We start from the raw sequence: 12,147 nt of genomic DNA, 5'->3' as shown, positions 1-12,147 counted from the left end.
CATGTAGTTTCCATTTTGTTTTAGTCAGTGAAAAAGGATAGTCGACAAACATTTTTCGTCATAGTATTAGTCCTGTCAGACACGCCTCCTCAGGAGACATGGCTCAGATCTGAAGCCATTCGATTTGGCGTTAGAGGAACGCGTTGCGACCACATGCCGGTTGCGGGTTCGACCCCAGGCAGGGTTCGAACCCGCAACCTTCCGCACAAAAGGCATATTATACTCTAACCAGGGCGGCCCCAATAAGACCAGTGACAGACTAGTGCAAAAATAAATGAGCCTTACTGGAGCGTGGATCCCGTTGATCTTGCTGAAGGGATGGTTAACCGAGGCGGGGGCCGCGGCGGCGGTGGTCACGGGTCTGATGAACGGACCCTTGTTCCGGTTGGCCGGCTCGTACACGCCGGGGCGAGCCCGGCACGAATCCATGACGTGGAAACATGACTTGACACTGTGGGGCAGATCGTAGAAGAGAGAGAGAGAGAGACGTGACTTGACACTGTGGGGCAAAAAAAACATGACTTGACACTGTGGGGCAGATCGTAGAAGAGAGAGAGAGAGAGAGAGAGACGTGACTTGACACTGTGGGGCGAAAAAAAAAAAAATACAAAAAAGCTCACAAGCTCACAATGCGTCGCATCGCGGTGCATTGTGAGCTTGTAGATCGGCTATTTTCAAATGGCCGAAATCTACATAGGGCTGAAGTGGTTAATGTATGTGTCAAAATCCATAACGTAACTAGTAACTAAAGTTTTCTAATTAATGTAGTGGAGTAAAAGTACAATATTTGGATCCAAGATGCAGTGGAGTAGAAGTAAAAGTATTGGAAACACTCCGTTAAAGTACAAATACCTCAAAATTGTACTTAAGTACAGTAACTTAAGTATAATGTACTTTAACCCATTCTGGGTGGGAACCCCTTTTGGTGCTATTGAAAAATAGCAGATCTACAACCTCATAGCGCGCCACCGAGTGGCGTGCTACGAGCTTGTAGGTCTGCTATTTTTGAAAAATCGAAGAACGACTGACATAGAAACATAGCTTTTTCAGAAAACTGTCAGGATGTAGAAGTCATTTTTAGAATCTGATCTCAGGTCAAAATGGGTTACGTTACTTTCCAACACTGGTTGTGAAAGCCATCATTAGCGACATGCCATGCCTGGAGGATGCCAGCAGGACTCACTGGTTGCTGTGGGGGAAGTCGAGCAGGTGCTGCATGGTCACAAAGGGATGTGTGAGAGCGTCGGCGGGGGCGATCCTCTTCTCGGCGTCGATCCATAACATCTTCCTCAGAAGGCCCACAAACTCCCTACGGTCCGCCTTCTCTGCCAACGAGTCACTACCTTCAAGATTCATCACCAAGTTCACCTGCATGGCGGGGAGAGAATGATTGTTTTGGTTGTTTTTGACCTCCTATATACAGTATACAGCTTTTGTCCTCACACATCTCAATATTTGCCATTGACAATGAAAAGGAGAAATTAGGCAATTTTTTTGCCAAATATGACGTAAATTAAACATCTAAACATTAAACGCCATTATACCACAGAAGCAATCTGATTGGTTGAAACAGCCTTCTAGCCGTGGGTTGAACCAGCACCATTCACCACCTAATCAAAACAAAGAATTCAGCTGCTCTGTTCGCTAGCAAACTCGGTGGCTAGGCTAGCTAGTTTCTTGGGACATTTGTGGTCGTAGTGACTACATCTGTCATTAAAAGATATATTTTCTTCAGCAATTTTCAGTTGTATTATTGCAATATTACTTAATATTGCTTAATTGACATGGAAGGGAACATTTACGTCATATGTAGACGGCTAACCAATCACATGTCGGTGGGATGCGATATCGATATCGTGATATTATCGTTATACTGTAGGTACCCATATCGTCCCACCCCTTGATGACGCCCCTCAAAAAAAAGGTTAAAAAAAAGGGAAAAAAGAAAAAGTGTAAACTAAGAACCAGAGGCTTTGTCAGAGCAGACTTTGTGTGAATTCCATTACAAACACGGAAGATTTGCACTGGGCAATGATTCCGATGAATGATGAACTCCTCACTGACGCCCTGCCGGACACCCATCCACTGCTGTGTAGTGGATGGGCACTGCCGTGCGAGGCTTTACAATTCCCCGAAAATAAACAAAACGATATAACTACTCACCGACACAAAGCCTGCTAGACCTTGGTAAAAGTATATTCTCAAAGCTGGGAAGTGTCTTAGTTCCCCAGCTTCTCTCTAAAATGCACTATTTTTGTCATGAAACAAAATTCATCCAAGTGGATCGGCGCAGTCACAACCCGGAAATACCATAGTAGAAGAAGTTACTCTGTCCGGTACATCGCGTTTGTATTGATATTGTTGAAGGCGCACTTCCTCTGACGAAGGTCTAATGCACTACAGCACATCCTCCGAACCACCTGATGTTGAGCTTCCCGTCTCGGAAACCTTCACGCACTCGTGTGTGCGCTCATGTTTCAGAGCAGCTTGAAGGTGCGTGTCTCTTCATGCGTTTTGTGAACAGACTGGTAACGTACGTGCGCTATAGGCTTAAGGCATGTGTTCTTTCATGCATTATGAACGTACGTGCGCTATGTCATCCAAACTGCTGAATATGTACTTCCGTGCTTCCTTTGATTTCATCCCCGTCTCGGTCTCGTGCTCGTCTGTAGACTACAGAAGAGAGAAGAGGGAAAGAAAATAGCCATTAGCTTCGGATACACAGACAGGCACACACAGATCCTCTAATGCAGTAGTTCTCAAACTTTTTCATGTCAAGGACCCCTAAATCGACATGTATTAGCCTGCGGACCCCCATTTGAAAAGATATGCCAGGGACCCCCATAGAAGATTTTTATTATGGTTCTTGCAGTGATTTTCAACCATTTTCATTTCAAGCACCCCCCAGTTTGACCGGCGAGCCGCCCCACGTCCGAAACGGTTGAGAAATGACAGAGTTACCGTGTAGGGGTCCCACCCAGGGGGTCCCTCTACTGTACTGTACTGTACTGTACTGTAACACCCCAAATCATCACTGTTAATATGTGTGTGTGTGTGTGTGTGTGTGTGTTAAGCTGCGCAACAGTGACACTTGGTTGTCCAAACAAACGCAATTTCCGTGCTCAGACACAGCTAGTCAGCCAGCCAGCGACACACATAGCTGTCTATAGGAGTGGTTGCACCACTCAAAAAACACAACATAAACTAGAAAAAGTGCCCTTCCGGGCACAGGTCTCCACCAGGTTATCCACAGATCCGTGCAGTTAGAGGTAAAAACACTTTTCGGCCAGTTATAGCGCCACCTTGAGGCTGAGTTGAAATTGTTCATGTGGCATTTCGTCCTCGGCCTAGTGGGAATGTGGGTGCACAATTTCACGGAAATCACGCGATGTGTTCATGATTTGCAGCATTTTGTTTGAAACTGAGCACTCCTGTGAACTTTGGAAGCCAATCTTAACCAATCAGGATGGAGTCTGATAAATCTGAAAGACCCGTTTCGTTGAATGGCTCTAGAGAGACTGTGTACCAATTTGCGTGATGTTTGGACAAAATCTGTAGGTGTACTGTGCAAAAACTTGTTTTGCACAAAGCGGCCTCCTGGTGGCGCTATAACAGGCCGTTCTGGAAAGTTTGGGGCAGAGGTTCATCGTTGGCATCCAGGGAGTGTGTGTGCAAAATATGGCATCGACCGGGTTAACGGTGGCCGAGATTAGCACAAAGCGGCCTCCTGGTGGCGCTATAACAGGCCGTTCTGGAAAGTTTGGGGCAGAGGTTCATCGTTGGCATCCAGGGAGTGTGTGTGCAAAATATGGCATCGACCGGGTTAACGGTGGCCGAGATTAGCTGTTCACGGACACACGGACGGACACACAAACGGACGGACGGAGTGCAAAACATACTCTCCCCACATGCCTTCGGCCTGGTGGAGACAATTAAGGATTAGCGAGGACTTACATTGTGATTTATACTTTGTCATAACAACAGTGTGTCTATTTTAAGCGTTTATGGTGGAAAATTGAGAGAAAACTAAACATGGTAAGACAAAAGAAAAGCTTGTGTCGTGTACATTTTGTTTAATAAAAATCAATTCAAATCTAAATGAAAACAGAACCTCCCCATCATGACAGATATATTAAGGGCTTAGGATCTTCCTCCGCGGTTATGACAAGGAAACTAAGCACACAATGTAGTACATAAACATAATACGCAATAAGCAACACAGTTCTGATGTTTTGCTGCGACCAGTTGTAAAACAGTTGCAGTTTTGGCATGGCCATTTTCAAAATGTCTATCCAGATATTCTTTGCAATTAAATGTTCTACGTTTAGGAGCACTGGAAGAAGACCTGACCGAACCGGTTATCTTTAAATCTTACGTTGTGTGTGTGTGTATGATGTGATTTTTGTAGAGTATGTCTTTTGCTGTGTTTAGCTTGTGTTTCTAGTACACATGTCGACAATTTTGCTGAAGAGGTAACCGAGGCGATGCTTTTTTGCTTTATTGAGAGAGTTATCCTGATCTCTGCATGCATGCGTGCGTGAGTGCGCGTGAGCTGAGCACACAGAAAGTTTCCTGTAGTTCAAAGTACTTTGTCATCTGCTCTAGAGGTTTTTGTCCTCACCTTCAGCCTCCATGCAGCGTAGGGGGAGTCGGACTCTCTGCAAAAGAACCGCGCCGTCTTCGTCCCCACATTCAACAAATGTTCCCCCGGTGAGCCCTGCGTCTGAGAAATGTAGCGAATCTGTACAGCAAAAGATGAGGGGAACATGAAACACAAGGTTAAGAAAAAGGAAAAACAGAGGACTGTATTCATTTCCGTGGCTTAAACCATTTAGGCCTGACCTCAACATTTAAAATAATTCTTCTAAATCTAATCTTTTTCTGCTAAAAAATAGAAAAATGTAATAAGAATTTGTAATAAAAAATACAAAACAAAACAAATGTTCGTCAGGTGGGGTGCATATGTTTAGTCAGACAAACCTGTGCTGTGAGTTAAGAAAAATCACCCGTGCTGTGGGTAAAAAAAAGCACCCGTGCTGCAGGTCAAAAATCACCCAAACACATGATTATACTAGGAGAAAGACTTCTTTCAAAAATGTGTACAGAAAGTGTTAAAATTATGTTTTTACATGGCCACACCCACCAGTTCATTAAGTATAACTGGTCTCACCTTAGCACCACCCACCTGAACTTAAGCCTCGCCCACAGCTGTTGTTGTATGATTATGGGGGAGCGGTTATGATGACACTAAAGTGGTGGTATTTTGCATTGGGCCTTTTGACTCAAAGGCTTTCAGCTTTCAGGAAAAAACCAAAAATACACAGGGAAGACTATGTGAATATTATAACCACACCTGGGGGTCTATTAGAGTAATGCTAACTCCATAGACACATACAAAACAGAAAAAGTACAAAAATCACTCCATCTTCAAGCGAAAAGAGGCAAACCTTCAGCAAAAATAGCCGATCGACAAAGTCACAATGCAGTGCACTACAATGTGATGGGTTGTGAGCTGACAGATTTTCAGCAAAGAGATTTTAAGTAGAGGGTAAAAAAAGGAGGGTTTAAGGGCTTCATTAGCTGAATATGGATTATGGAACCATTCATTATCACAGTTTCACAGCATATTATAATTGCATATTACTCAGTCTAGACTTTTAGCCCAGCCAGCGAGTTCGCATGCAACACTCCACATTACAACCATCATATCGCCAACAGTGACCCTTGTCCCCCTGATTTTAAATCGGTCCCAACAAGACATTTACGACAGCAGCTAGCATAATGAAAAAGGCATACAAGATGGTCTACAAGGGCCTTCCAAATCACATCATCCAGTTCATCATCTTACACAGTGTTGGTCAAAGTGCATGTATGCGTGTGCGCGTGTGTGTGTATATACATAGTGTACGCTGGCGTGTGTGTATAGATGTACGTGTGAAGCATGAGCATGTGTTTAGTATAGGTTACTGTCTGCTGGTTGTACAGACGGTAACCTTGAACATGTGAAATTCCAGACAAGTGGTAAATCAGACCCCCGGCGATGATGATCCCACGACATGCACATTGAGGAAGGGGGTTCAAGGTTCTCTCTCTGGGGTGTGAGCTTTGATGCAGTGGGGGGGGGGGGGGGGGGGGGGGGGGGGGGGAGTGGGTAGGAAGCAGGACATACAGTCCAAATGTGGCACATTAGCAGCACGGTTGTTATAGAGTGGAGCACCTGTCCTGCCAGCTCGCATGCACCACAAAAATAACAAAGCTGAGCCATAAATACATACATACATGTATACATACATACATACATACATACATATGTATGTATTTATGGCTTTGTTTCCTAATGTAAGGTCTGGTACTGTTTGCTTGTTTTGTTTTATGTTTTCATGTGGGGACTGCGAATGAGAATTAGTATTTTCTTTGCTATATCCGATGTATTTATGTGATGTCCATTAATATGCATGTCTAAATAAATGAATAAAGTAGAAGTAAATTAAAGCTCACACCCTATTGGAAACAAACACTTCTATAGTCAGTGGTGGGGAAAAAAAGTACTTTAATGTTTTACTAAGTAAAAGTATAAAAACTGCAATGTAGATGTACTCCATTACAAGTAGAAGTCTCGCATTCAAAATGTACTTGTGTCACGGTGTGTGAATGAGTGAATGTAATGCACAATCTATGTAAAGCGCCTTGGATAAAGGCGCTATATAAATGCACCATGTACCATTTACCATTTACTCAAGTACAAGTATTGGCATCAAAAAATGTATAGCGCTTTTCCAAGTGCTCAAAGAGCTTTACAATGGTTCATTAATTCATACATTGGGAGCTGAAGCAGTGAACAGTCAACGCCAGCATCCTCACTTCCCACATTCACACACCAATGGTGGCGAGCTCACACCGACCGACTCGTTGGAGGCAATATAGGGTTCAGTGTCTTGCCCAAGGACACTTCCGACATGTGGACAGGAGGAGCCGGGATTCGAACCGCCGACCCAGGGATCATTGGACGATCTGCTCTACCTCCTGAGCCACAGCCGCTGAAGGCCGAAAGACAAATGCCTGAAAGACAAAGTGTCCTTCTCGACCCCAGACGACGAGAGCAGTGGACATGAGCGACCTGTCTGCGCAGCCCCAGGCTTTTGTGCTTCCACAAAGCCACAAACTAAATAAAGAGCTTATTGGTCGTGTTCTGAAAAAGGGAGAAACGAGGCCATATCAATTCCCACCAGAGGACAATGAGAAAAAAATGGAGAGACAAATGTCTCAGATAAGCATCTGGAAATGAGGGATGCCAAAATATTCTGAGCGGAAATATTTCCGTCGCAGAGTCTGAGGTCTTCATGCAACTGTCATCGGTCTGAGTGAGCGACTGAGCACGTGTGTGTGACGTGTGTGTGTGTGTGTGTGTGTGTGTGTGTGTGTGTGTGCGTGCGTGCGAGAGAGAGAGGCAGAGAGCTACGCTATGTAGGAGGTTTTGTGATGAGCCAATGCACCCACTATGACTGATTGCCTGCATTATGGGCCTCATCTCGACCCGTTCGCATTCTCAATCTCAACCCGTCTGCAGAGTCACGACATCGCCAACAATTTCTCTCCCCTTCAGCCTTTCTCTACTCTCTCTCTCTCTCTTTCTGCAAAATGATGGTGTTTACAAACAGAAAATAGTCTGCCAGCCTCTTTCAATTCGATAGGCTTTCACTTGAAGACTAAAAAGAAAAGGTGCATTTCCAACCCATAATGAATCTGAACTGCAATTTGGCCCTTGTCTAAAATACAATTGTGGACAATCAAATTGTATTTTAGACAGGGGCCAAATTGCCAAATTAAATGTCCACTACAATCCTTCAATCACTAGGCACTGGCCTGTAATATTTGTTTTGATTCTAATCACTATGAAAATCTAAGTGACAACACAAACAAGTTTCCCCCGCAGTATCCCTTGGTGAGACTTTAAACGAAATGACAGTGTTGTTATTGAACTGAGCTGACTGACTTCATCATGGGAGTAATTGTGAGAATTTATGCTTGATACATTAGCTGGGTAGACTAGTGCATCGTTGGACATACATAGCCTACTACTATATACACACTGCAGCCACAGGTGGAGTTTTTCCATATAAGTAAACTGGACACAAAAAACGAAAGAAAAAGTGTGTGCGTGCATGTGTGTGTACAGTATGTGTGAGTGTGTGTGTATTTTCCACACACTAGGAACATTCCTGTGACGGGAAAAACCCCTCATATTTCCTGGAAGGCGTGTCGCCGCGCCACTGCGTTCATTGATGCAAAGTACATAGTGCTTCAGAAAGCAGCTCCGCTGGGCCTGCAGTACCATTATAGAGCAGCGGTTCCCAAACCTTCTTGGCCATGCACCCCCTGACCTAGCTGACACACACCCGCCACATGGACATATAAATTGCATAAGATATATAGACCTACATTATTACATTTCCTATTTATCCTCATATTAACCCCTTTTGGTGTTTTCTTATACTTTAGCTGTTGCTAAATAGCAAATCTACAAGCTCATAGCGTGCCACTGAGGGCCGTGCTACGAGCTTGTAGATCTGCTATTTTTGAAAAATCGTGAAAATGTGGTGGAAATCTTTGAATATTATATTCTTTCACAGTGAACATTTTTAACTCAAATCTTTGCTTCTTGGGGGGGGGGGGGGTGTGTCACTGGAACTACATTTTTTCAGATGGCGGTCCTCAGCCAAAAATCGGTAATTTTGGGGGTCCTTGACATGAAAAAGGTTGAGGACCACTGACATAGAAACATAGGTTTTTCAGAAAACTGTTATGGCATATTAAGGCACCTTGTTTTTTATGTACAAGAGTCCTCTTGAAATATACCTGTATATCATTTAAAATCATTGACAGCTATGATATCTTACACACTAAACATTGCAACAAACTGTGGTACTTCATAGCATAGCATCCATCCATTCACCCCTCCGTGCTGCCAACAGCACACATAATGCTGATCCCGTTTGCATCCAATTATTATTTATTCTCTTCCAGGTTGTCTGCTTTGGCTGGTCTTGCAATAATTCATCTGTTTATTATGATTATTTTTAATCAGTGCACTGCACACACCTTTCTGCTCTCAACAACAGTGAACTTTACCAGCAGTATTCTAAGCTTTCTGCATCAGCCCCCTGCATCACCACAAAGACACACGCAGAGAGAGACAGCTATGCTTACCGCATACTGGAAGACTCACATCTCATGTCTATCATACACTAGAAGACTTTTAACAGACTTGTAAAAGATTAGTCAGACACATAATCTTAATATAACTCTGCAAGTAAAACAAAAACAAATCACAGACGTGTGAAGTGAGGGGCGCAGGGAGGGCAGTACTTATCATCAGCCAGATGACGTCTCACGTGTCATTGCCTTAAACAAACATTAAAGTCCATAGACTTAGGTAGCAAAAATTACACACTCCAATTGGACACGCCCCTCAAAAACAAAACAAAAATCACACCGCAGTTCGAAGTGAGTGGTGCCTTTGATGAGTTGAGCTGCTGCACCCACCATCTATCAAGTACATGACATCATAGTCATTACTTGGGCAAGCAGAGCGCACAAGTACTGCAACCAGCTGGCTATGTACTCTATGTATGTCGGGGGATGTATGTCAGTGTCCTCTCTTGTTGATTTGGTACATCACCATTAACAGCCAATAAGGGACCACCATTCTAGGTGACGTACTGTAACTAAGGTACGTTTCAAGGTTGGTATAAAAGGTCAATAACGGGTCTAAAGGATTTAGAACGGCAGGGACAAGTTGGCACCTCGACAGAGTGCATTTCTACTTTATTTTGCCATCAACTTGAATGGGAATTGGGGGCGGAATTTTCTTTGACATAACATACACACAAAGTCTGTTGGAGTGGTTAGCACCTCTCAAAAATGGACCAGTAAGTGTCCATTTTTACACTTCCATAGCTAAATGAACATTGGGGCATACGACTGCTGCATTTGGGTGAGTACAGTATGTCTAGTCTAGTCTGCTACACAAAACTAAAATGATATAAAAGGTATCTTCTGCATGTCCTGTTTGGTGCTGGAAAGAGCGTGTTGTGGTTGACATTGAACTTCTTGAGCCAAGAGTCTCTCTCTTTACAGTGCACACTCACACAAACTCACGCACACACGCGCGCACGCACAGCAGTGCGATCACCAGAGGGATCGCGGCCCCCAGGTTGGTTGAGAACCCCTGGACTAGACGGTGCAGGAGGTCATGGTGGGATGAGGTAAGTTAAGGAGGATAGGGGGGGGGGGGGGGAAGGAGGAGTCTGCAGTTATAAATACATTCTGCTGCATGGGATGGAACCAGATCCCATTGGTGTGTGTGTGTGTGTGTGTGTGTGTGTGTGTGTGTGTGTGTGTGTGTGTGTGTGTGTGTGTGTGTGTGTGTGTGTGTGTGGAGAGAGAGAGAGAGAGAAGACAGACTATGCACCCACTGCACACAAAATGAAGTGGAAACTGAGCTACATTTCCAAACCATCTGTCCACTGTACTGTACCAATACATCAGATACATACTTCCCACAGGTTACAATCATCCACGGAGATTTTGAAAACATGACTGAGGAAAAAAATCACACCCATGTGAAGTGAGTGGTGCAACTCCGGACCCACAAGACCACAGGCAGGGTGCCGGCCCACGTCCAGACCCGCCAAGATAAATGTATAAATTTGCTGTAATTCACGCAAGGATTGTCCCCCCCGTTGGTTCAACCCTCATTCTGAAGAGCCAAAACCCGCCGACCAGCTGTTACAAATATTACTACCACTGTGTGTGTGGTCACATCCACTTCCGTTATTACTACCACTGTGTGTGTTGTTACATCCACTTCCATTATTACTACCACTGTGTGTGGTCGCATCCACTTCCGTCTCTTTCTGATCGCGGTGATTACAGCACTATAGGCCGTGGAGATAAAGGCGATCGTGAAATTCAAGATGGCGCGCGCCATTGCTGTTGACAACATCACCTAGCAACCCAATGCTAATGTGAGTAGCATTATGACTTGATCGATCATAACATAAGCACTATAAAAGACCAATTGCCGTACATCACCGACAATGGCGTTAAATGTATTAACGACCACACTTAAACCTGTGATGGAGTAGACCCTTATTTAATCAATAGACGGTAATAAAAGACGGTAATAAAAGACATCATGATGAAATCTCAAGAGCTTAACTAAAATAAAATAAGATCAAACTTTATTTGTTTATCTATTGTACACTCTGGGCCCCAATTACATACAGTTCTATCTTTAATATCCTTTAGTTCCAGTCTCCAGCTCCAGAACTATGGAATGAACTTCTCATTGCAATCAGAACTGCAGACTCACTCCCAATCTTCTGCTGTAGTCTGAAAACGCACCTCTTCAGACTCCATCTTAGCCCGTAGCACTTGCTTTAGCACTTGCACTAGCCTCGACGGCCTTACAGGCGTATGCAAAGGCTAAACTTATAGCATTTAGATAGCATTGTATGTAGACATAGCACTCTATAGTCACAGTATAGTGTACACTCATAGCTTCACTGTTGCTAGGCCTTGTTACCGCAATAACTAAAACTGTAGAGTGCATGATTCCCACCAGACCCCAAAGGGTCTGGTGGGTAAATGGTTTCTCTCTACAGTCTCAAAATGGGAGACAGTACTTATACTCTTTCAGTACAAAATGGAGAATGGTACAAAGTAGACGTGGCAAGACCGAGGAACATCTTACTCAATGTAAAGGGATATGTAGTTTTGGGAAAAACATGACTTAAATCATCTCCTATGGCGAAGTGGATCTGGCGACATGGCTAAGTATCGAGTGTGATTGATAATATGTGGGGTGTCATATTTCAGAATCATGCACTCTACAGTATTTAGTTATTGCGGTAACAAGGCCTAAGTTCAGAATGATTGTGCGGAGTCGGGTTAATTGAATAAATGAATAGTCTATGGATGAATAGTTTATTTTGGTACTTACATTTCCATGTTTAGAAGACAGTTGTGTTACATGTCAAGGTGGAGACCGAATGGGTGTAGGCTGGTAAAGTTTATTATGCCGACCCTTGTTGAAGATAATACAAGATAATAATGTGCCTGCTAATTATTGTGCCTATAGTTTCT

General features: G+C 43.8%; 1 protein-coding gene across 1 annotated transcript in view; it reads right to left on the bottom strand.

The window, feature by feature from the left end:
* The window catches only part of hipk3b (homeodomain interacting protein kinase 3b), a 73,724-nt gene that overhangs the window by 21,938 nt on the left and 39,639 nt on the right, over positions 1 to 12,147 (bottom strand). The window contains exons 4-7 of the mRNA XM_083760214.1: positions 4,622 to 4,741; positions 2,587 to 2,673; positions 1,184 to 1,368; positions 286 to 451 (exon numbers count right to left, since the gene is read on the bottom strand). Coding sequence (XP_083616340.1) covers positions 286 to 451; positions 1,184 to 1,368; positions 2,587 to 2,673; positions 4,622 to 4,741 — 558 coding nt within the window. The remainder of the gene's footprint in view (positions 1 to 285; positions 452 to 1,183; positions 1,369 to 2,586; positions 2,674 to 4,621; positions 4,742 to 12,147) is intronic.

Source organism: Protomyctophum parallelum (assembly GCF_964188405.1).
Source record: "Protomyctophum parallelum genome assembly, chromosome: 2".
In the NCBI taxonomy this organism is placed as follows: Eukaryota; Metazoa; Chordata; class Actinopteri; order Myctophiformes; family Myctophidae; genus Protomyctophum; species Protomyctophum parallelum.
Note: the sequence above shows the minus strand (reverse complement) of the source record. Positions and strands in the feature narration are given on the sequence as shown.